This window comes from Geotrypetes seraphini, chromosome 1 (genome assembly GCF_902459505.1).
Source record: "Geotrypetes seraphini chromosome 1, aGeoSer1.1, whole genome shotgun sequence".
Taxonomy (NCBI): Eukaryota; Metazoa; Chordata; class Amphibia; order Gymnophiona; family Dermophiidae; genus Geotrypetes; species Geotrypetes seraphini.
Window position 1 is genome coordinate 144,154,757 of NC_047084.1, and position 26,127 is coordinate 144,180,883.

Genomic DNA, 26,127 nt, shown 5'->3' on the forward strand with positions numbered 1-26,127 from the left:
AAGGGCTGAGGGGAAGCAGATGCTCCATGCCATCCGGCCCGGGGCTGTCCTTTCATGCAAGCCTCACCGATGATGGCAGCAACAGCTGCAGAAGAGAGGGGTTGGGGCTTCACTGACTTTGCTGCTGAGAGGGGAGGGGAGACAAGACATGCCGGTAAGGAACCGGTACAACCTGGTGGAGGACGGAGGAAATGCATCGTCCTGAAGCAGGGGGCAGCTTACGGGAACCCCGGCAGAAGGAAATGACCCTGCTGAAGGGGCTGCAGCACCCGGACATCATCCAGGCAGGTACCGACCCCTGGCCACCATAGCAAACCTTAGTTGTGGAATGAATTGTCTGAGTTTACATTATGGTCCATGGGGAAACTTTGCTTTGATATACAAGTGCTTTAGATTATGAGAATGCTTCTGGAATGAATTATGCTCGTAAACCAAGGTACCACTGTATATCACTCAGTGTTGTGAAGGAAGGAACATAAGAATTGCCATACTGGGACAGAGCCAAGGTCCATCAAACCCAGTATCCTATTTCCAACAGTGGCCAACCCAGGTCCCAAGTACCCGTATTTTTCGCACTATAAGACGCACCTGACCATAAGACGCACCTAGGTTTAGAGGAGGAAAACCAAGAAAAAAACCATTCTGAACCAAATTGTGTACTAATATCTTTAATAAAATATACCAGGCTCTGCACTCAGCCCCCCTCACTCTCTGCCAGGCTCTGTACCCTGTCCCACCGCCTTGCCCTGTCCCGCCTCTGGTGGTCTAGTGGTAGGCCGACTAACATTTTTTTATGTACACAAACACACCCCTGTACCTTTCACGCTCCTGCCCATCCCTCGCTGGGCGGCTGCCTCATCATATCCTGCAGCCAGTGGTGCACAAGGCAGGAGTGAGCTTTTTGCGCTCCCGCATGGCCCTACACCGCTCTTTGTGACCCTGGGCAAGTCACTTCACACTCCATTGCCCCAGGTACATTAATCAGATTATAGAGTGCTAGGCTTCCTAAGAGTTTGGTGTCAAGCTTTTACATTTATTAATTTTGTTTGCTTGTTTGTGTAGCTGAAAACTGACATGGTCAATTACCATACAAAATAAGCCAATTACAAAATAAAAATCGGGCACGGATCCCAAACTTAAGTGTCACTAGGCAGCTGCAATTAGGATGCAATTCCCCAATAAGAATATTATTGCCTCTTGTCTGCACTAATGAATCATTTGCGGATGACACCAAACTCTACAGCAGGGTTAAAACCACGGAAGACTGCGAAGATCTGCAAAGGGACCTAACGACACTGGAAGAGTGGGCCAAAAAGTGGCAAATGAGCTTTAGCATAGGGAAATGCAAGGTCATGCATGTAGGGAAAAAGAACCCGATGTTCAGCTACAAAATGGGGGGATCACTGCAAGGGGTAAGTAACCTTGAAAGAGACCTGGGAGTGATGGTAGACACAACATTGAAGGCATGATCGAAACATTCGAGGTACTGAAGGGGATAGACTTAGTAGATAAGGACAGGTTGTTCACCCTCACCAAGGTAGGGAGAACGAGAGGGCACTTTCTAAAGTTAAAAGGGGATCGATTCCGTACAAACGTAAGGAAGTTCTTCTTCACCCAGAGAGTGGTGGAAAGCTGGAACGCTCTTCCGGAGGCTGTTATAGGGGAAAACACCCTCCAGGGATTCAAGACAAAGTTAGACAAGTTCCTGCTGAACCAGAACGTACGCAGGTAGGGCTAGTCTCAGTTAGGGCGCTGGTCTTTGGCCAGAGGGCCGCCGCATGAGCGGATTGCTGGGCACGATGGACCACTGGTCTGACCCAGTAGCGGCAATTCTTATGTTCTGTATTAGGTTCAGTAAGCCCCCCGATCCCAGTGGGCATTGCTGTAGCTGCAGTGGTCTTAGGGTTACCAAATGTCTGTGAAAACCTCTTTTTAGAGGAACGGACTTTCCAAAACCAAGCATTTGTCCACTTATCCGGATAACACCACCTGCTGTTGACAAATGGTTTGAATATTGATCTGGTGTGGGGGATGGGGTTAGAGAGAGAGAGAGAGTTCCACCATTATTATTTGTTACTATTTTGGATTTAGCTGTCACCTTTACGGTAGCAGTTCAAGGGAGTTATATTCAGGTATGCTACATATTTCCTTGTCCCTGGAGGGCTTCCAATCTAATTTTGTGCCTGAGGCAACAGAGGCTTCGGTGACTGTCATTTGCCTGAGATCACAAAGAGCAGCGGTGGAAGCTGAGCCTGCTTTGCTAGGACAAAACAGAGGCAGGTTAGGGGCCTAGGTGGTAACCCTAAAAAAAAAATAAAAAAAATGCTCCCAGCGCTAGTGCTGAATCGGCTTCCATAGGGTAGGAGCACTATCAGGTCCTGGACCTGAGGGGCCGCCACATGAGCGGACTGCCGGGCACGATGGACCTCCGGTCTGACTCGACAGAGGCAAGTCTTATGTTCTTATGTTCATTTCTACCCCCCTCCCAGACTGAGCAGGCAAGCTACACTTCTCGTGCACGGTACACCAGGATCCCCTTCGGTAACCATCTGTGCTAAAAGTGTGGGAAATGTACAGACTGCACGCTTGGACACGAGTGAGGAGACTTGAATTTCAGGCTGAACTGGCTGCTGCACCTGCTAAGAATAGGCCTAGCACCCTCGCTCTGTACTAAAAGGCTGGAATCTCTGCTCTGATCCCTTGTGAGCTCTTTGAACCGAATATCATGATTACCCTGACTTTAGAGCCAGTCTTTAGGTGGGGGGTGGGGTGGTTCATTGCCGCTGGGTACAGCTGACAGAAGCTTTCCTTAGTTCCGTGTGGGCACTCAGCTCTGCCCGCGCTGTGACGTTCCCAGTACAGCGATTAGAAAGAATGCTTTAATAATAGCTCTGAATAATTACACATCTGAACCGCGTTTGGTCCTCCCACCGCTTGAGCTGCAAAATCCAGTTTGGGTGGCAAAATAAACAAGCTGCAGGCACTTCTTGCACCGCTGGCCTAGCGACAGGCTCGCAAACTAGATTGCAAGTTAACTCATAAGCGCTTGCTCACGTTGTGCTGTGTCCCCTTTAGCTCCAGAATCTGAACCTTCCTGTGGAAGTTCCTAACACTGACCGCGGCACGTATTATAATCAGTAATGGTTAGTTTCAGCATCTGCCAGCATATACATATTAAACTTGACCTAGTTTCGGCTCCTACGCTCCCGCCTGCACAGATAACTTAGCTTTGTCATTTGAGCTTTCAGCAAACTAGCCCCTCCAAACTGCCGGCTGGTCTCTAAACCAATAATAAGTGTAATGATACTGAACATAGGCAGCACTATAGAATGGTTATAAGTCCCTCCAATCGATCTGCCCCACAAAGTATCTAGAGTTGTACCTGCTGTTCTGTGTAGCTTATGCCCTTCTATGCCTTATTTAAAGTGTGAAGGTCATTAAGAGGTCCTTTGACTAAGCTGCAGTAAAAAGTGGCCTTAGCATACCCTGATGCTGCTCATCTTTCCTGCACACTAAAGCCATTTTTAGCTCGGCTGTAAAAATGGCTTTTTTCTTTTTTTTTGCATGAATGGCCGTGCACTGATACTGCCATTACCGCATGGCTATTTTTTTAAAACAACACCACATCAGCATCGCCAACACCCATTATATAGGGCAACGGCTCATAAGGTATCTATCCATCCAGTTATGGCCTGAGTCTATAAATGGCGCCTAGTTCGGCAGGCATCTTTTAAAAGGGCACCTACCGTATGTCAATCAAAGTTCTTTATTGAATTGCACCCGGCGGCATGTAAAAAAAGTCAGGGTTTCTCCCTCAGTAATGATGTCATTCTTTCACTGGGCAGCAGAGGGTGCTGGCCCAGTAGTGTGGAAAGTACAGCTCCCAGGATGCACTTGGCGCAGCCATCCTGCTGAGTTACAGGGCCGCTCCTCAGACGGAGAGGAGAATATATGCATGAGCCTGGGAACAGTTCAGAGAGGTCCCCGAGAGAGAGGAGAACTCCTGATTTTTCCCTAGACTTCAGCGGAGGGCAGAGCTGTGGGAAAAGGATGGATGCCTGAACTTCTTGGCCCGAGATAAGCCAAGCTAACTTTCTGCAAAGTGTGAGGCAAACTAAGAAGAATAAAAGGTCTTGTTGTATCCTGACCTCTCCCTTCCAGCACAGGTGCTTTCTTATCACATGGCATCTAAACCGAATTAGGTGCCAGTAGGATTTGTTTTAATAATAATAATTATGTTTGTATTGTCAGATTTTATGCATGTTACTCATGTAAACCGTGTAAATCTGACAATACAAAATTGTCTCGCGCGGATTAGTCGTGCGACTGATTTAGGTGCATAACAGTAGGCGCTTTTTATAGAATCGGGGCCTTAGTCCACGGCAATTTTGCTGTGCTAAATAGTTAATGCAGGACTACTCACTTTCCACCCATGACACCCCCCCCCTCCAAAATATTAGAAAAATTACTTATACTACACCCTAGCACAGTTTTTAGAGCCTATTGCGGCAGTAACAGCTCCGACGCTAATAAGAATTCTATGAGCGTCTGGGCTGCTACCACCATAGCCGGCTGTGTATGGCCGTTTGGTGGGGGATGGGCAGGGGAGGGCTTCAATGGCTGGGAGGGTGTAGATGGGCTGGAGTAAGTCTTAACAGAGATTTCGGCAGTTGGAACCCAAGCACAGTACCGGGTAAAGCTTTGGATTCTCGCCCAGAAATAGCTAAGAAGAAAAAAAAAAAAAAAAAAAAATTAGATTGAATCAGGTTGGGCAGACTGGATGGACCATTCGGGTCTTTATCTGCCGTCATCTACTATGTTACTATGTTACTATGTTACTTAAAACCACATTACGGTTTAGTAAAAGGGGGGGAGAGGGTTTAGTGCGGGGTTAGCATTTGCATAGATTTATTGCTGTGTTAGTTGCAACCTAGTCCCTAAGGCAGCTTAGGAGAGGGACCCCTTAATTTTGGTTTGACAGGGCACAGAGGGATGAATGGATCCTATTGGTCTTCACCTGCCGTCATTTACTATGCAACTTTGGGTTGCTCCATATTAGGGTTACCAGATTTTTACGATTATAAAATCTGGACCCATGGCTCCGCCCCCCAGGCCCATCCAGTTCTACCCAACCCCGCCCTGCCCCCATCCTCTTCTCGTGCTCGGAGCTGCGTTGGGAGGGTATCTGCGCATGCGTAGGTATGACACAATGATGTCACAACCATGCGAGCATGCATGTGACATCACTGCGTTGCAGCCACGCTTGCTCAGATGATCTCCGGAGGCAGGTCCTGAGCACGAAGCTTTTCAAAACCTGGACAAAGTGCCTGATTTTGAAAAGCCATCTGGACGCCTGGACAGTCCTCTAAAAAGAGGACCTGTCTGAAGAAATCCGGACGTCTGGTAACCGGTGATTAAATTTGCAGACGATACGAAGTTATTCAGAGGACGCAGGAGGATTGCGAAGACCTGCAACGCGACGTAAACATGCTCGAGAAATGGGCCACGACATGGCAAATGAGGTTTAATGTGGATAAGTGTAAGGTGATGCACGACGGTAATAAAAATCTTATACACGGATACAGGATGTCCGGTGCAGTACTTGGAGAGACACTCCAGGAAAGAGTACTGGTCGACAAGTCAATGAAGTCATCCGGGTGGAAAAGGGCGAGCAGAATGCTAGGAATGATTAAGAAGGGGATCACAAACAGATCGGAGAAGGTTATCATGCCGCTGTACCCAGCCGTGGTACGCCCTCACCTGGAATACTGCATCCAGCACTGGTCGCCGTACATGAAGGAGGACACAGTACTACTCGAAAGTGTCCAGAGAAGAGCGACTAAAATGGTTAAGGGGCTGGAGGAGTTGCCGTACAGTGAGAGATTAGAGAAACTGGGCCTCTTCTCCCTTGAAAAGAGGAGACTGAGAGGGGACATGATCGAAACATTCAAGATAATGAAGAGAATAGACTTAGTAGATAAAGACAGGTTGTTCACCCTCTCCAAGGTAGAGAGAACGAGAGGGCATTCTCTAAAGTTAAAAGGGATAGATTCCGTACAAATGTAAGGAAGTTCTTCTTCACCCAGAGGGTGGTAGAAAGCTGGAACGCTCTTCCGGAGTCTGTTATAGGGGAAAACACCCTCCAGGGATTCAAGACAAGGTTGGACAAGTTCCTGCTGAACTGGAACGCACACAGGTGAGGCTGGACTCAGGGCGCTGGTCTTTGACCGGAGGGCTGCCGCATGAGCGGACTGCTGGGCACGATGGACCACTGGTCTGACCCAGCAGTGGCAATTTTTATGTTCTTATGGAGGAATTGCCGTAAAGTGAGAGATTAGAGAAACTGGGCCTCTTCTCCTTTGAAAAGAGGAGACTGAAAGAGGACATGATTGAAACCTTCAAGATAATGAAGGGAATAGACTTAGTAGATAAAGACAGGTTGTTCACCCTTTCCAAGGTGGAGAGAACGAGAGGGCACTTTCGGACGTTAAAAGGGGATAGATTCTGTACAAACGTAAGGAAGTTCTTCTTCACCCAGCCTGGAACGCTTTTCCGGAGTCCGTTGTAGGGGAAAACACCCTCCAGGGATTCAAGACAAGGTTGGACAAGTTCCAGCTGAACCGGAATGTACACAGGTAGGGTTGATCTCAGTTAGGGCTCTGGTCTTTGACCTGGGGGCTGCCGCGAGAGCGGACTGCTGAGCATGATGAACCACAGGTCTGACCCAGCAGCGGCAATTCTTATGTTCTTATGTTCTCATATAGAAAACAGAAATGTAAGCTGTTGCCAAATCATTCACTTCTCTTAGCCATCTCTGTTCTAATTTGTTACTGTGTTGAGGGATTATTGGGCATTTATCAAAAATGAACTCTTCTTTCTGTAGGATACATGAACGTCTGGATTTCCCCGGAGATAAGAACATAAGAAGCTGCCTCCGCTGAGGCAGACCAGAGGTCCATCTCGCCCAGCGGTCCGCTCCCGCGGCGGCCCATCAGGCCCATTGCCTGAGCAGTGGTCCCAGACTATCCCTATAACCTACCTCTACTCCTATCTGTACCCCTGAATTCTTTTATCCTCTAGGAACCTATCCAAACCTTCTTTGAAGCCTTGTAACGTGCTCCGGCCTATCACAGCCTCCAGAAGCGCATTCCATGTATCCACCACCCTCTGGGTGAAAAAGAACTTTCTGGCATTTGTTCTAAACTTGTCCCCTTTTAATTTCTCCGAGTGCCCCCTTGTACTTGTGGTTCCCCATAATCTGAAGAATCTGTCCCTGTCTACCTTCTCTATACCCTTCAGCATCTTGAAGGTTTCTATCATGTCTCCTCTAAGTCTCCGCTCTTCCAGGGAGAACAGCCCCAGCTTTTTCAGTCTGTCAGTATATAAAGGGTATGGAAAACCTCTCGTATACTGACAGACTGAAAAAGCTGGGGCTGTTCTCCCTGGAAAAGCGGAGACTTAGAGGAGACATGATAGAAACCTTCAAGATACCGAAGGGTATAGAAAAGGTAGACAGGGACAGATTCTTCAGATTATGGGGAACCACATCCTCCTTTTGATGACATGTCTGAGGGTCCGAATGGCTTTACAAAACCTGGCACTTTGTCCTGTTTTTGAAAAGCGTCCAACAAATCATCGTCGGGCAGGCAGGAAACAGCGCATGGCACGCGATGATGTAACATGCTCATGTGCGTACACGTGAAGTCATTGTGTCGCATCTGCGCATACCCAGAGGCGCTCCTGCCTGACAAAAGCAGGCGGGGGGGCTAGGGCGGGCGGGGATGGGTGGAACTGGGCGGGTCTGCGGTTGGGTCTGGGGGGGGGTCCAGATTTTCCAAACAGAAAATCTGGCAACCCAACATTATTTTAATAATTTATATTCTGCCTATCCTGCAATTCTATGCAGATTACAAATTATTCAGGTACTGAAGCATTTTTCCCTAATTGTCCCGGTGGGCTCCTACACTGACTAATGTACCTGGGGCATTGGGGATTAAGTGACTTGCCCCGGGGTCACAAGGAGCAGTGTGGGATTCGAGCCCACAGCCTCAGGGTGCTGAGGCTTTAGCTCTAACCACTGCACCACAAACTTCCACATCAATGCAGTGCCCTCATTATGCCATGCTGTGTACGCATGCCAGCTCAAAATCCTGAGCCGAAGGCACTATTTATAAGCAGCGTTGATTAATTCTGTACGCAGCAACTAAGTCATCCTTGTTGCATTTCTCAACCATCTCTCTAATGTTAGTTGGAAGCGACTTGCAGCATGTTTCTCCGGTTCGATACGTTCTTGGCCCTCGGCAACTTGCAATCTGAGCTGCCATCTAAAGTAGCACAGATTACAAACTTGCCCACGACCAGAGCAAGTGTCAGCAAGGAGTGGTGGGACTTGAACACTGGTTCCCTTTGTTCCTGTTCTTGCAACCATGTAACCACTAGGCCACACCGTCCTCTTTCCCAACAATGCTTACCACTGAGCACATGCATTACCATAAACTGTGCTTAGGGATATTCCATGGTCTGGGTTGTTACAGAGCATTGGCAGGAGGCCTGCAATATTATATTAGGCTACGAGAACAATGACATCATTTAGTAATGATTAATAGAAATTTAAAAAAAGAAAACCCGGATAATGTGGGACCAGCTATCACCTAGCACAGGGGTGTCAAAGTACCCTCCTCGAGGGCCGCAATCCAGTCGGGTTTTCAGGATTTCCCCAATGAATGTGCATGAGATCTATTAGCATACAATGAAAGCAGTGCATGCAAATAGATCTCATGCATATTCATTGGGGAAATCCTGAAAACCCGACTGGATTGCAGCCCTCGAGGAGGGACTTTGACACCCCTGGCCTAGCATAAGAGTCAGGATTACAACTTTTTTTCCCCAGTGAGCACTCGGGTGGTACTGCCTGCTACAATTTACCCATTCTCCCCAAGTATTCACGAGAGAGCCCAGGCTCTGCACACCGGTACTACTCTTTCATAGATTCTGTGACTGCTTCAGGGGCCTGGCTATTGTCGGGCAGATTCCTCAATAATCACCCCCCCAGTGGCATAGCAAGGGTAGGAGGCCCTCCTCTCCACCCCTCCCCACTCCTTCAACCCCTCCAATGCCACATTTGCGCCCTCCCGTCTCCTCATACGTCTTTAAATCTTCATCAGCGCGAGCAGATTCTCCAGCCTGCTGCTGGTGCCGGAGTTGGCTTTCCCTCCGACATCACTTCCTGGAAGTGATGTCAGAGGAGTTCATATGCTTATGGTGTTTTTGCATTTATCAAAGAACAAGGAAAAGGACCTCAAACACCCAAACCTCACCCTCCAATGAGTGTCTTATTGGGGTATGATTTTTATCATCGGTCCAAAAAACCTTGTTAATTTTTTTAATTATTTAATATTATTAATTTATTTATTGCAAAAATCCAGTGAATATTTTCACCAAAAAATTTTAAAACTATATCCACATAGTCATAAGAACATAAGAATTGCCGCTGCTGGGTCAGACCAGTGGTCCATCGTGCCCAGCTGTCCGCTCACGCAGCAGCCTCCAGATCAAAGAAGTCATCTGACTATGGCGGCCCCCAGGTCTAGAAGTCGTTCAACTATGGCGGTATAGAAGAATAAAGTTATTATTATTATTAAAGACCAGTGCTCTAAATGAGTCCAGCCTCACCTGCGTACATTCCGGTTCAGCAGGAACTTGTCCAACTTTGTCTTGAATCCCTGGAGGGTGTTTTCCCCTATAGCAGACTCCGGAAGAGCGTTCCAGGTTTCTACCACTCTCTGGGTGAAGAAGAACTTCTTTACGTTCATACGGAATCTATCCCCTTTCATCTTTAGAGAGTGCCCTCTCGTTCTCCCTACCTTTGAGGAAAAAAAAACCCCAAAAGCACTTAACTTGTAGTGGTTCATGGCCAAAGGCCACACAGAGATCCTTTTGGACTGATGATAAAAAAACATACCCCAGTAAGACCCTCATTGGAGGGTGAGGTTTGGGTGTTTGAGGTCCTTTTCCTTGTTCTTTGATAAATGCAAAAACACCATAAGCATATGAACTTTCTCTCATTTTTTTTTTTCTTTTAGAAACGTGATGTTTAATTAAGTAATTTTTTTCTCTCCTCTCGGTGTTGTATTTCAGAGGGGAGCCAGGTCAGCAAAAGCAGCAGGCCGGAGAAGTTTCTTGCGCTACTGAATATTTAAAGAGGTACGGGGGGGGGGGGAAATGGAGGGGGCGAGAGTGGTGTAGGGGCAAAGATTTTAAAGAGGTACAGGTGACAGGGAAGTGAGGGTGTGAGCATGGCATGGGGGAAGCGGGGGCAGAGAGATGTCAGTGCCTCAACCAAGATGGTACCTGGGACATTCCGCCCCCTCCCCCATCTAACAATGCAACTACATGCATCAAATATCCAGGTATAATACAGTCACCGGCCCTTTGCCGGTGACCGTCAATATTCAGACCAGTATTCAAATAACTACTTGTATCAAAGCCTCTGCTTGATTTTCTGCTCTAGCATGTCTTTGTAGTGTAAACCTGTGGTTGTGTTTTATTAATGAGACTCCAAATCCTTAATTCAAAATTCATTTAACCAAAACAACTTAAATAATCAACAAGTCACTAATAATTAAGCTGGATCAGGATTCCGTCCATACAGAATGAGTCTGCCTGTGTAACTTAATTTCTCCCAGAATGAGTTGTCAATGGTTAATAAAAGATGTACTCGCACATACAAGTTCCAAAGACAGAAGATATAGCAGTAGACATAATAGATTTCAGTCACCAACACTCTCAGTTAAAAACACAATAAGAATATAAGAATAGCCTTACTGGGTCAGACCAATGGTCCATCAAGCCCAGTAGCTCGTTCTCAAGGTGGCCAATCCAGGTCCCTAGTACCTGGCCAAAACCCAAAAAGTAGCAACATTCCAGCATCTCAAAGAAGAGCAAGATTCCGGAACCCGAATGAGAGCAACATTCCAGAGCTGAGATTGTGATGTCATAATGCCTCAGAGCCAACCTCATCAGTGATGTTACAATGGCTTGATTGTCCTTACTTGGCGCACGTAGGAGGATAAGAACAGCCATACTGGGTCAGACCAATGGTCCATCAAGCCCAGTAGCCCCTTCTCATGGTGAACCAATCCAGGTCCCTAGTACCTGGCCAAAACCCAAAGAGTAGCAACATCCCAGCATCTCAAAGAAGAGCAAAATTCTAGAACCCCAATGAGAGCAACATTCCAGAGCTGAGATTGTGATGTCATAATGCATCAGAGCCAACCTCATCAGTGATGTTACAATGGCTTGATTGTCCTTACTTGGTGCACGTAGGAGGATAAGAACAGCCATACTGGGTCAGACCAATGGTCCATCAAGCCCAATAGCCTGTTTTCACGGTGGCCAATCCAGGTCCCTAGTACCTGGCCCAAACCTAAAGAGTAGCAACATGTCTGTCTCAATTAAAGACTGTGGACTTTTCCTCCAGGAATTATCCAAACCTTTCTTAAAAACAACTACTTTAACCACTTTTACCACAACCTCTAGCAACTTGTTCCAGAGCTTAACTATTCTTTCAAGATGGCGTCTGATTTAGAGGTAGGCTATACTGCCTCTTTTAGTTTTGGTTTCATTTTGCTTTATGCTTGGTTTCTAGCTTATTCAATTTGTTTTTATGCTTTGTCGTGTTTATTTCTAATTTTTTACATGTGTTAAGGCAGTGTTTATTTTTCTTTTATTGATCTTGAGAAGGCACATTGATTTCCAGTAGCTCATCGAATTATGTATAAATTATGTATGCTTACTTTTAAGTCCATAGTATTTAAAACCCCAGCATTCATTCATAAAGTTTTGATTCCTTACACTACTTTGAGAGTACTACGGTCAACTGATCAACATTTACTGTTTGTCCCTTCTTTAAAAGTTATTAATACGCGGCGTCAATCTATCTTCTCGGTTACGGCTCCTCAAGCTTGGAATTCCCTTCCAACTTATTTAAGAGATAAATTTAAGAGTAAACTTAAGGGTTTTCTTTTTAAAGATGCATTCAAGGATTAAATGAATTGCCTATGCTTTTAATTCTTCCTTATATTATAATGAATGTCTCTCCCCTCTCCCAATGTGTTATTTACCTTAGTTGTTACTTTTGAATTGAATTGTACTTCTTCTCTTAACTTTCCCTCTTTTTGACCTTGTACGTACTTATTGAATTTTAATATGTTTAATATTAGTTTTGTTAGTTATGGTATGTCATGTTATGTATTTATTTAAATTTTAATATGTTTAGTAATAATTTTGTTAGTCATGTTTGTGTCCCTCGACTTTGTAATTTTTAACTGTACATCGCTTAGAATTTGGAATAGGCGATTAATCAAAACTTATAATAAACTTGGAAACTTGGATCATAGAAACATAGAACATGACGGCAGAAAAGGGCCATGGCCCATCCAGTCTGCCCACACTAAAGGATGGAGTCGGTCCAAAGGTGTGTGGTCTTCGTCACAAGGCGTATGGGGGCAGATTTAAAGATCTCAATCTGTATACTTTGGAGGAAAGGCGGGAGAAGGGAGATATGATAGAGACGTTTAAATACCTACATGATGTAAATGCGCATGAGTCGAGTCTCTTTCATTTGAAAGGAAGCTCTGCAATGAGAGGGCATAGGATGACATTAAGAGGTGATAGGTTTAGGAGTAATTTAAGGAAATACTTTTTTACAGAAAGGGTGGTAGGTGTGTGGAACAGTCTCCCAGAAGAGGTGGTGGAGATGGAGACAGTGTCTGAATTCAAGAGAGCTTGGGATAGGCACGTAGGATCTCTTAGAGAGAGAAAGACATAATGGTTACTGAGGATGGGCAGACTAGATGGGCCATTTGGCCTTTATCTGCCGTCATGTTTCTATACATGACTGTGTGTGACAAAATATACAAGAAGAGCAGAAGTTAAGGGCTCTTCTTGGGTCAGAGGGAAGGATTCCAGGTCAGCAGGTCGCATGCACTAGCTGCCAATCACAGCTTTGTGAAGACCAGGGGACTATATGCTGGAGCTGTAACTTGCGGCTTTGCCAACAGAAGTGCCGCTGGGAGGAGGGAGCCAGCCAGAGGAAGGGAGAGGCAATACCCCTGTTCATCAGTACAAGCTTGACGTAAGTCGAGCGTTCTTAAACTGGGGACTGCCTGTACACTAGACTCTCGGAACATGAGCATCTCTGTTCTTTCCAGCTAAGTGAGAAGCATGTTATATTTGTAGAGTCAATTGATACGTTCAAAAGTTATCAATATGCAAGTAAAAATAGAGATCTTTCCTTCAAATATTTGTCATTTTGAATACAGAGTGGTTGGTTTATTCAGGTTTCATAAACCAGCCTCAGAGGCTAGCTGTCAAGTGGCAGACTCCACGTGGCTCAGACTCCACATGGCAGACTCCACGTGGCTCATCCTGGCTGTGAGGATGAGCAAAAGAGCCTGAGCACGTCAATCTGTCTTCACAGTGGTGTCTCTCAAATACAACGTAACAACTTTTACATCGCAATGGCACACCCTGAATTGAAAGCACCATACATCTCCCCGTGGCTGGTGTGGTAGTGGAACACTGGAAGAATGTTCAAAATATCTCTACGCTTTGAGGCTTCCATGAATGCCTGTCATTTGCAGGCCCATCTCACCCGAATGCATTCCGATGCAACGACCACATGAAATATCCAAGTGCCCAAACCTCTGTCCAAAAAATAAATATTACATGCCAAAACCCCACCTGAACATCGTGTTGTTTGTCATCGACACGGTTTTGTAAAAAAAAATATTTTTTTTTCAAAGACTTACCAAAGAGAGAGAGGACACCACAGGCTGTCCAGACCACCAGCGACATTCCCACGCTGCCAGTGTTTTGCAGGATCCCCTTGGGGGAGATAAAGATCCCAGCTCCAATTATGGTCCCAATGATGATGGAGATCCCACGCAGCAGAGTTACTTTTTTCTTGAGTACCACGTGTCCTTCCCTGGGTGGCTCTTTGTAGCTGATTTGTGGCATCACGCCGTTGGCCTCACCCTGTAGGTAGTCATTAGAGACTGTGGACACAGCCATCGCAGGTTTCCTAACCATGTTCAGTGCCAGAGTGTCAGCGCTAAAAAATAATAGCGGTGGTAGTAATTCACAGCCCAAGAAAACAGAAATCTCTCTCTCTCTCCCCCCCCTCGGCTTTCAGGCCAGCTCAGGTGTTTTCTCTGCTTGTAGCTGATCCCTGTGTGTTCTTCAACCTCTGCTCCTGAATAGGACTTCTCGCCGACACCTGTTCCTTCAGGCTTGCTCGCTGTCCTATCGTTGGAGACCAGCTCAGCTTCCGCATGGGTTTGGGCAGCATTTAAGCTTCTTGGCTTGCTAGGTCAGGGAGGCTGGATGATGATGCAAATTTGCCAGGTTTGCATCAGCCACATGGAAAGCCGTGGTATTAGTCAGCAGTTTTTACAGAAGCAGCTTGGTTGCACAAGGTGGAAATCAAAGAGAGAGAGAGACACACGCACAGTCTAGTCAAGAGAACACGATTTTAAACAGGAATCTGGAGGCGGAGGGGAGGGCCACTCCCCTCTCACAAAGCTGATCATGGTGACAAGGAGAAAAAAAAAAAGAAACCCTGGCTGAAAACTCAGAAAATAAATGAAAAGAAAAAAAAAAAATCCTTTATTATCCCATTCAGGCAGTTCAAATAGAACTTCATTGTTTGGGTTAATCTGTTTAGAAATGTGTGTTTATAAGATCCAGCGTCCTTTATCCGGAACAAAGAGAGCGAGACGTTTAAGTTTCCAAGTTTCCAAGTTTATTAGTTTTTAATATCCCGATCATAAAATAAATATCTGACCGGTTAACAATAAAAATTTTAATATAGATTAGAAAGAAATAGTGGGGGTGTGTAAGAATAATTAGGGACTGTGTTGCCCCGTGCCCTATCTCTCTCTGGTGGCACAGCCATCGCTGGCTTACAGCTGACAACATGGGAAGCAGGCCGAGAGAAGGGCCTCGTTAGCCAGGGCTGGTGTTCGGACAATACTTCGAGAAGGGGGGGGGGGGGCCTTAGATCTAGCCAGAAGGATGCATTTTTTTTTTTTTTTTTTCATCTGTGGGGAGCTTTGGAGCTCCCTGGGGTAGGGGCCCCCAAGGCAATTGTCCGATTTGAGGGGCAGATTCTTTCAAAACTACAATCTGCCTTTAACGTATGCGCTAAACCGGTTCCGGCAAGTTTGGCACGCGTGTGTTTTAGCAGCCGATTATCAAAACGGATTACCGAGGTCTTTTCCAAGTTTTCTAGCAGTCTCCGATACGGCCATGCAAATGTAGTACAACGAGGTCATTAATGTTGAAATAATCACCCCCGAGCGATTCTCTATAATCGCCGAGCAATTCTCTAACCTCATTGTGCCACATTTGCAGCCAAAACTTACCGACAGGGCTGAGCTGTTGTTGCGTTACTTTCTGATCAGTTCCTGAGCACTGATTGGCTCAGACAATGAGAGAAGAGTAAGGTTTGACAGCTCACACACACACCCCGGCAAGATGGTTGAAGCACTGATCAAGGATAGCATAGTCCGGCATTTGGACGCACACGACTTGATGAAACCCAGTCAACATGAATTCAGGAAAGGGAAATCATGTTTGACGAATTTACTCCAATTTTTTGAGACCGTAAACGAGCAAATTGATAGTGGGAAGCCTGTGGACATAATATACTTGGACTTCCAGAAAGCGTTCGACAAAGTTCCACACGAAAGACTTCTCAGGAAACTACAAAGCCATGGCATAGAGGGAGATATACAAAGATGGATAGGCAAATGGCTGGAAAACCGAAAGCAGAGAGTGGGCATAAATGGGAAGTTCTCCGACTGGGAGAAAGTGACTAGTGGTGTACCCCAGGGCTCGGTACTTGGGCCGATCCTTTTTAATATTTATATCAATGACCTGGAGGAAGGAACATCCAGTGAGATCATCAAGTTTGCAGACGATACAAAACTATGCCGGGCAATCAGATCGCAGGAGGATAGAGAGAAACTCCAGAGCGACTTGTGTCGGTTAGAAACATGGGCGGAGAAATGGCAGATGAAGTTCAATGTGGAGAAATGCAAGGTAATGCATTTAGGCAATAAAAATAAGGAATACGAGTATACAATGTCAGGTGCAACTCTGGGGAAGAGTGAACAAGAAAGAGACCTGGGTGTACTGATAGATAGGACCCTGAAGCCGTCGGCACAATGCGCGGCAGCGGCAAAGAAGGCAAATAGAATGTTGGGCATGATAAAGAAAGGAATCTCGAGTAGATCGGAGAAAGTTATAATGCCGCTTTATAGGGCAATGGTCAGACCACACTTGGAATACTGCGTCCAACATTGGTCTCCCTACCTAAAGAAGGATATAAAACTGCTGGAGAGGGTGCAGAGACGAGCAACAAAACTAGTGAAGGGTATGGAGAGACTGGAATATGAGGATAGACTTATAACACTAGGATTGTTCTCCCTTGAGAAAAGGAGAATGCGTGGGGATATGATCGAGACCTTCAAAATACTGAAAGGAATCGACAAAATAGAGCAGAGAAGATTATTTACACTGTCCAATTTGACACGGACTAGAGGACATGTAATGAAGCTAAGGGGGGACAGGTTCAGGACTAATGTCAGGAAGTTCTGCTTCACTCAGAGAGTGGTTGACACCTGGAATGCCCTCCCAGAGGAGATTATTGCGGAATCGACCGTCCTAGGCTTCAAGAGCAAACTAGATGCATATCTCCTTAAGAGAGGCATATAAAGATATGGTGGACTATAAATTACGCCAGGTGTACACCTGGCGGGGCCTCCGCGTGTGCGGATCGCCGGACTTGATGGACCGAAGGTCTGATCCGGAGATGGCAGTTCTTATGTTCTTATGTTCTTATGTTCACCCATCACCACAAAAATTGAAATAATAATTAAAAAAATAAAAATAAAAAACAGAAGATGAAGATTGGCAGGAGAAATGCCCACTCTCCCCTGCAGTGGGAGAGATGCCTACTCCCTCCCACTGCCAATCAACACCTGTCCCAACACCCCCTCAGCAGCGGTAGAGATGCCCATTCCCTCCCACCGCCAAGCAACTGCACCCCCAACAATAGGAGACATGCCCACTCTCTCCTGCCACCAAGCAACCTGCCCTCATACCTCCGATGATCCTTGCCCTCTCCCCCTTACTTTACTTAGATGGCTGGCCTACTCTCTCTGGCCAGCAGACCTGCCTCTTCAAAATGGCAGGCCTTTCCCCTCCCTGATGCATCCTGGGATACACCAGGGAGGGGCCTGAGCCTCTGATTGGCCCAGGTTGTTTAAGGCCTCTCCTATGGGAGGGGCCTTAAGTGTCCGGGCCAATCAGAGCCTTAGGCCACTCCTCGGATGCACCAGAGTGGAGCTTAAGCCTCTGATTGACCCAGATACCTAAGGCCCCTTCTATGGGAGGGGTCTTAAACCAGCTGGGTCAATCAGAGCCTCAGGCCCCTCCCCAGTGCATCCCAGGAGGGGAAGGCCCACCATTTTGAAGAGACAGGTATCCCTCCGGCCAGCCAGTTTAGTGTCATCTGCTGACAAAAAAATCCCCTCTCCTCCCACTCCTCCCTTCCCCCCCTCACACACACAAAATGCACAAGCATATGTATTAAATAAAAATTCTGAAAACATTAAGAAGCATGAGCATTAATTATGCACTGTTCTCTTGTGGCCCGTGGCGATGTTTGCTGATAACAAGCATATGTTTGCTACCTCTTTCTATGGACTGTTGCCAATGAATTCACAATCCTAACACTCAGATTTACAGATTTTGTAGTTAATAGATTGTTAAAAACCACAGAAACTATGCAACCTCTCATTAAGTGGCGTGTGATAAAAACTGTCCTATAAGTCTATATCTGAGTGTTTCAAAGCAACGTCTGCAGTTCAGGAAAGTAACATATATTTGTAAATTGCATCATACTCTCCTGATAACTGACACCAATTACATATTCCTCCTACTCTCTATCAAGCCTCTGGGCATTGCAGGAAAAGGTGAGTAAACTCAGTCGAGACACCGGGAAGTGAAATGATAAGTCAATTAGCCGACACCTGGAACTCTCCTCCCGCTGTACAAATATCAGAACGTGCGTGCTTAAACTAGCCAAGAGTTCTGTGTATAACTCACAAAGTCCGCGCATTAGTCATTTTCAGCACTTGCTCAGGAATAAAGACAATATAGGGCTCCTTTTACTAAGCTGCGGTCGCCTTTTTGTCGTGCGTGGAAATACTAACGCCAGCTCTATGGAGGCGTTAGCATCTAGCGTGCGCAGCTTAGTTAAAGGAGCCCTTAGGGAGGGAAAGGGAAAGAGATTGGAACTTACGTACCGCCTCTTTTGTACTTAATTGTATTTATTTAAAAAGTTTCTATACCATTTATAGCTAAACGGTTCACAAAGTTACATACATAATTTAAAAACAGAATCATCATGACATACAAATAATCCTAAAAAAATCAGGGTAAAGCATTATTAGAAACTAAAACCATGATAAAGGCCCTCTTTTACTAAGGGGTCCTTTTATCAAGCCCACACCTCTCATCGGAGCCCTTTAAAATACGGGTTTTCTTCAGCGCTCAGTTGTCCACGCTCGGTTGTCAGCACGCCTTTGTCCTCGCGCGCTTTTGACCCGTCACCCATATTTGTCCCACGAGGGCGTTCCATTTTTTAACTCCTGCGCGGCAGAAAGTCATCAATTCCGTTAACTTATGAAGCCATAATTTGTGGTACCTTATTACATATCATACCTTCGTTAGACAGACATAAAAGCCGGCTTTTCTTGATTATGACGGGAGTAGCCATCCAGATGGTTACACGTATCTGGAAGAGTTACGACAGACTCAATTACACATTTTGGTGGGCAAATATTTGTTCCACGTATAAATGTGAGAGAATGAATGCGGAGTGTTTGGGGTTTAGTAAGACATTCAATAAGGTCATAAGGTCATTACTGCATTTATTGAATCGCAATAATAGTCATGTATCTTTCCTTTTAATAGATTTCCCTAGTCATTACAACACCTTCCTGATCCCAAAACAAAGTGATTATGACCAGTGGCGTAGTAAAGGGGGAGGTAGGGGGGGGGAGGACTGCCCTGGGTGCCATCTTGATGGGGGCACCAGCGCCTTTCTGCCCCCATGCCAGGCGCCCTCCCTTCCCCCAAACCTCTTTAAATCTTCGCCAGCGCCTGCTGTTCGTGAAAACCTGGCTCTCCTCTGAAATCACTTCCAGGTCACAGGGCCAGGAAGTGGCCTCCAAGGGAATGCCAACGCTGGCACAAGCAGCAGGCCGGAGTAGCTGCAAAAATTTAAAGAGGTACGGAGAGAAAGGAAGGGGGCGAGTATGGTGGGGGGGCAGGGAAAGAGCGGGGATATGAGGAAGGAGCGAGGGAAGGAGAGGAGGGCATCTCCTACCCTCACAACAACACCAGTCATAACCTTTCCTGCTAACTTTTGGGCCTTGAATTTCTTTGGCCTTGGAGAACCTGAGTGCCACCATTGCATGGACCATTGTTTTGTCTCAGTATCTTAGTGGTGTAACCATGTGTCATCAACAATAACTCGTCGTTCCAAAAAAATTGGCCCCAGCTTGCTGATAATGCTGCATAATCAACCTGGAAGAGTCCATTCGATGTCGTTTCTGATCAGCATTCAAACATTTGGGCACCCACTGAGCTGACAGCTTCTGCATATCCAGCAGCTCGTGGATTATACACACAACATGTTCCCTGGATATCTGTAGCGTCTCAGCAATTGGATTAGCCGTTATTCGTTAATCTGCCAAAATCAGGTCATGGACATGGTCAACAATTTCAGGAGTTGACACCGTTTGAGGCCTCCCAGACCTTGTTGCGTCTTCAGTCTCGAAATCGCTACACTGAAGGTTTACCCACCACTTCTTCACTGATCGCCATTTGTCACTCAATGTTTGTGCATTCGTGGATTTCCTTTGGAGTTTTCTTCTGCAGGAATAGGAACTTTATGATGGCTCTTGAAAATTCCACACTTTTTCATTGACATGGTTCAATCAGTGATCTGAAACAATGTCAAAACATAACATTACAATTCTGCAAATTGGCGTTTTCCAAAATAACTCTTTTCAGTTACAGTGGCAAAATAAGGCTCAGAATTTAGGAAGTTGGTTGGGCTAAGAACTTTTCAGCACCCCCTCGTACAGATAAAATGTCTACTTGCTCATATAAGTAAACTACTTTGGTTGTACCACAGAAAGGTGGGATATCATATTCACGATCCTTTATTTTTACCTGATTTTTTGGTATATGTTACAAAGTAGGGCTGTATGTTAATCACAGTTAACTCTAATTAGTACATTAATTACTAATTGCAATTTTTAAAAAATTAATCATGATTTAAAAACTAACGGTTATCAAATTTCATCAATGTCTCCTCCAGACATCTACTCTGTTCTCTTCTACTCCAAACCCCTATCCTCAGAGCAATCCATCTGTGCTTCAGCATCACACACACACACACACACACACACACAACACACACACACACAACACACACACACACACACACCCCTATCCTCAGAGCAATCCATCTGTGCTTCAGCATCACACACACACACACACACACACAACACACACACAACACACACACACAGCATACACACACACAACACACACACACACAACACACACACACACACCACACACACAGCATACACACACACAACACACACACACACAACACACACACACACACCACACACACAACACACACACACCCCTATCCTCAGAGCAATCCATTTGTGCTTCAGCATCACACACACACACAACACACACACAACACACACACACAACACACACACACACACCACACACACAACACACACCCCTATCCTCAGAGCAATCCATTTGTGTTCAGCATCACACACACACACAACACACACAACACACACACACACACACACCCCTATCCTGAGCAATCCATCTGTGCTTCAGCATCACACACACACACACACACACACACACAACACACACACACACACACACACACACAGCATACACACACACAACACACACACACACAACACACACACACACACACACCACACACACAACACACACACACACACACACCCCTATCCTCAGAGCAATCCATTTGTGCTTCAGCATCACACACACACACACACACACACACACCCCTATCCTCAGAGCAATCCATTTGTGCTTCAGCATCACACACACACACACAACACACACACACACACACACAACACACACACAACACACACACACACACCACACACACAACACACACCCCTATCCTCAGAGCAATCCATTTGTGTTCAGCATCACACACACACATCACACATACACACACACAACACACACACCCCTATCCTCAGAGCAATCCATCTGTCCACCCAGTGCCAGTCTACCTTAAAGATAGTCTTCTGTTGATCCTCACCAGAGGTAATTTGGCACATAGGCTGCATGCAGCCGATCAAAGCTTTCCCTCTGACCCATCCCACCCATGCAGAAACAGGAAATGATGTCACAGGAGGTGGGAAATGCCAGAGGGAAAACTTTGGTGCAGGCCACCAGGTAGCATATGTGCAACAGAAGACCACCTTTAAGGCAGATGGGCGGACTAAGAGTGGAGGCATATGCTGATGCCCTGGGCAGGAGGGAGGGGAGTGGGCTACAGACCTGCCAGCTGAAATGAAGGTGTCACCGATGGCTGAGGCAATGAATTCCGGCAAATCACAAGAAGAGCTTGTGGAGACGGATGCTGGAGAATGGAGAGAAAGGAGGCAAAGAAGAGAGAGAGAGAGAGATAATAGACCTGGGGAAAGAGCAAAAGAGGGAAGGAAGGAAGAGAAAGGGAGAAATATTAGATCTAAGGGTAGAAGGGAGCAATGGAATAGTAAGGGGGGGCGGTCCGCCATAGACATCATCAAGGGGGGGGCACAGGAACCCCTCCTCCTTTCTGCCTCTTCCCACTCCTACCCCTGCCGTGCACACACCACTTCCTTTCCCTGTATCTCTAATTGTTCACCACCGTGAGATTGGGCTGCAGGGCAAGATGGACCATTGGTCTGACCCAGTATGGCTGTTCTTATCCTCTTACGTGTGCCAAGTAAGGACAATCAAGCCATTGTAACATCACTTATGAGGTTGGCTTTGAGGCATTATGACATCACAATCTCAGCTCTGAAATGTTGCTCTCATTGGGGTTCCGGAATCTTGCTATTCTTTGAGATGCTGGAATGTTGCTACTCCTTGGATTTTGGCCAGGTACTAGGGGCCTGAATCGGCCACCGTGAGAATGGGTTAATGGGCTTGATGCCTGTACTGCTATTATTCTTAGGGTAATGCTATATCCCACTTTCCCTTCCCCTCACCAGCTCCCTGACTGGGAAAATTAATAGCATACACAGATGACTGAAAGCATAATATAGGTTTATTCATACAATTTTATAATAATGAAATCATGCAGTAAGGAATCAATAATTTGTTACCATATATTGCATCATCACCCTGATATCGGAGGACCAGCGACTATCAGAGGCAGCGCATTCATTTCATATCAGCATCACACGGCTCGTCAGCAGTGGAGAAGTCCCGAGAAGTCCCGATTCCACTGAGTTCTGCCTATCTTTTTATGCCCAGATTATGGTCAGGATCCGGTTAGGCACTTTTTTACTCAAAGTATTATGGTCAGGATCCGGTTTTGTGTATGTGCTCCAACATGAACATATCACAAACAAGTTCACTAACCATTTATGCACATCCTGTCTTTTCCCCCCTTCTCTCGATTGAATCATCCATATCCTGTCTTGCCAGGTGCAAGTTATCTTTCTGAACTCTAGTTCCCCTTTTAAAAAAAGAAAGTTGTTATTCCGTATTAAGATCCCTTTTTGCATGGCAGATGGTTTCTTAAACAGCCATTGTTACTAAAAACAACTCTCATATCATATATATCCCATACGTATTACAATGCCGCGCACAGGAAATGACGTCAGAGGGAGAGTCGCGGTCACGAGGAGCACATTGAAGTTGTTGCTCGTGGCAGTGAACAACTAGAGATATGGGGAAGGGAAAGGAGGCATGGCAGGGGAGGTTGTGGAAGGAGCGGGGGGGCAGAGATGAGGGTGGGGGAGGGACACCACTGCCCGGGGCGCCTCTCACCCTCGCTGCACCACTGGAAGGGGGGGTGATTATCAGTCCTTTAGGGAAGGGAAGGGGGATGGGATTTAATATATCACCTTTCTGTGATTACAATCAAAGCAACTGACATATTATATACAGGTATATAGGGCAATGAAGGGTTAGATCACAAGGAGCTGCAGTAGGAAATAAATAAATAAATACAATACCTATAATTGTGCGATCAATCAAATAAAAAATTTTAAGCTCCTCCACCCCATCTCTGCCCCCTGGGAATGCCGATCCCAACACATGTTTGTGCATACACATAGTTGACGGTGTGTGCACTTATCAGTCCCTCTGCCATCATGTGATTTTTAGACAATCTCTTTTCCAAACATTTCAGAGGCTATTCACAAGGAAAAACCTTTGTAAAATGACCTCCCAAATTCTCCCTTTAAAACCCAAAAGGCATCATTGGAGCCATGCAGTGCAGAATCTACATTCCTCTGTAAGAGATTTGAAATCACCCGTATTATGGCACTGACTGGACTCTTGGCAGCCTAGTACTGATGTAGTCTCCTTTCTCTCCTTTAAGGAGGTGCTGAAAAGGTCTCAGCCCATCCAACCAACTTCCTAAATTCTGAATCTTATTTTGCCACTGGAGCTGAAAAGAATGTTATCTTATTTCGTTAAGTGCCAATCTGCATAAATGAAATTCTATGTTTTGACAGTTTCCTTTAACTGATTGGACCATATTCACGTTATTCTCTGCTTGATTGGGTTGAGAATTTTTCAACACCCCTCGTAGTGTGAAGAGTTTCAGTCTCTGGTAACCAGAGCTGAGATTATGATGTCATAATGCCTCATTCCACCAATAAGAGCCAACCTCCTCAGTGATGTCACAATGGTTTGATTGTCCTATACTTGGCTCACTTTTATTACATACGAGGGGGTATTGAAAAGTTCTCAGCCCAAACAACCAACTTCCTAAATTCTGAGCATTATTTTGTCATTGGAGCTGAAAAGAGTGTTATCTTATTTCGTTAGGTGCCAATTTGCAGAAACAAAATTCTATGTTTTTGACACTGTTTCAGATCATTGATTGAACCGTATCCACCTCATTCTCTTTTTGGTTGGGTTGAGAACCTTTCAATACCCCTCATAGTATAAAGAGTTTCAGTGTCTAGTAACCAGAGCTGAGATTGTGATGTCATAATGTCTCATTCCACCAATAAGAGCCAGCCTTATCAGTGATGTCACAATGGCTTGATTGACCTATATTTGGCTCATTTTTATTACTTACAAAGGGGTGCTGAAAAGTTCTCAACCCAAGCAACCAACTTCCTAAATTCTGAGCATTATTTTGCCACTGGAGCTGAAAAGAGTGTGATCTTATTTTAAGTGCCAATTTGCAGAAACGAAATTCTATGTTCAGATCACTGATTGGACCATATCCACATCATTCTCTTCTTGGTTGGGTTAAAAATATTTCAACACCCCTCGTAGTGTGAAGACTTTCAGTCTCTGGTAACACACTTGTGCCCTTCCTTCCCCCCCCCCCCCCCATACCTCTTTAAATCTTCGCCAGCCTGAGCAGCTTCTCCGGCTTACTGCTCTCGCCAATGTTGGCTTTCCCCCTGACCTCATTTCCTAGCCCCCGACCCAGAAGCGATTTCAGAAGTGAGCCAGACTGGCGCAAGCAGCAGACCTGAGAAGTTGCTCACACTAACGGAGATTTAAAGAGGTACAGTGGGTGGGAAGGGAGGGCGCGGGCATAGTGAGGGGGGGGGAGAGGTGCTGGCGCCCCCACCAAGATGGCACCCAGGGTGGTCCACCCCCCAACCTGGTGACCCGTCAAAAGCCCGCTGGACATTGGCACACCAACAATTCCGCCCCGACATTCGCGCACAAGACAAGTGCGTGCCGCCCTATTGCTTACTTTTTCCGCTCTGAGGGGTGTGTGGGAGGGCCCCCCTACTACACTTGCACTATGGTTGAGTTTTTTGGGGGGAACCCCCCACTAAATTTAAAACTCGCACGCGACTGCATTTACAAGCCATTTTTTGCCTGAGGGGGGGTGGGGGAACTCCCCCCTCCAAACTTGCGCTCTCGTTGAGGGGGGTGTTCAATGCCGACGCAATCTTTCCCGCAACTCCCCAATATACTTACATTGGCACGCCGACAATTCCCCTCCCTTCATGCGCGCACTTGTCGGTGCGCGCATTTGACGGAGCGGAATTGTCGGCGCACCAATGTCCTGCGCACTGATGGTGTACCCCCATCCCCTCTTTACTATGCCACTGGGTTCATAGACAACGGCGCGAAAGACAAAAGCGCACACCGACAATTGAGCGCAGCGCGCGCCGCCGCACCGCTCTAAATTACAGTTTTTAGGGGCTCCGATGGGGGGTTTTGTTGGAGAACCCCCCCCCAGTTTACTTAATAGGCATCGCGCCGGCATTATGGGGGGTTTGGGGGGTTGTAACCCTCCACATTTTACTGTAAACTGAACTTTTTTCCTAAAAACAGGGAAAAAGTGATGTTTTCAGTAAAATGTGGGGGGTTACAACCCCCCACACCCCCCACAACGCCCCCACAACGCGGCACGATATCTATTAAGTAAAGTGGGGGTTTCCCCCCCACGCCCCCCCATCGGAGCACTAAAAACAGTCATTTAGAGCGGCGCAGCAGCGCGCGCTGCGCTCAATTGTCTGGGTGCGCCTTTGTCCCGGCGCGCTTTTGACCTGACACCATGCCACTGTGCCTGAGTCAGTCTGTCAAGCTCTGTCTCTGTCAGTATTCAAATCTAGGCCACAAGCCCACTTTTTTCAGGTTGCTTTTAACTCTTCACTCCCACTTGCTTGCAAACTACTAGGATTACCAGATTTTCCAAATGGAAAATCCGGACCACTAGACCTCGCCCCCAATCCCGCACTAGCCCCGCCCCAGCCCCGCTCCCCG

At 46.2% G+C, this 26,127-nt stretch overlaps 1 protein-coding gene across 1 annotated transcript in view; it reads right to left on the minus strand.

Annotated features, from left to right (window-relative positions):
• Nucleotides 1-14,091, minus strand: part of SLC7A11 (solute carrier family 7 member 11) — a 156,575-nt gene extending 142,484 nt beyond the window's left edge. Inside the window, exon 1 of the mRNA XM_033939248.1 lies at nt 13,812-14,091. Coding sequence (XP_033795139.1) covers nt 13,812-14,091 — 280 coding nt within the window. The remainder of the gene's footprint in view (nt 1-13,811) is intronic.
• Between the last annotated feature and the right edge of the window lie 12,036 nt (nt 14,092-26,127).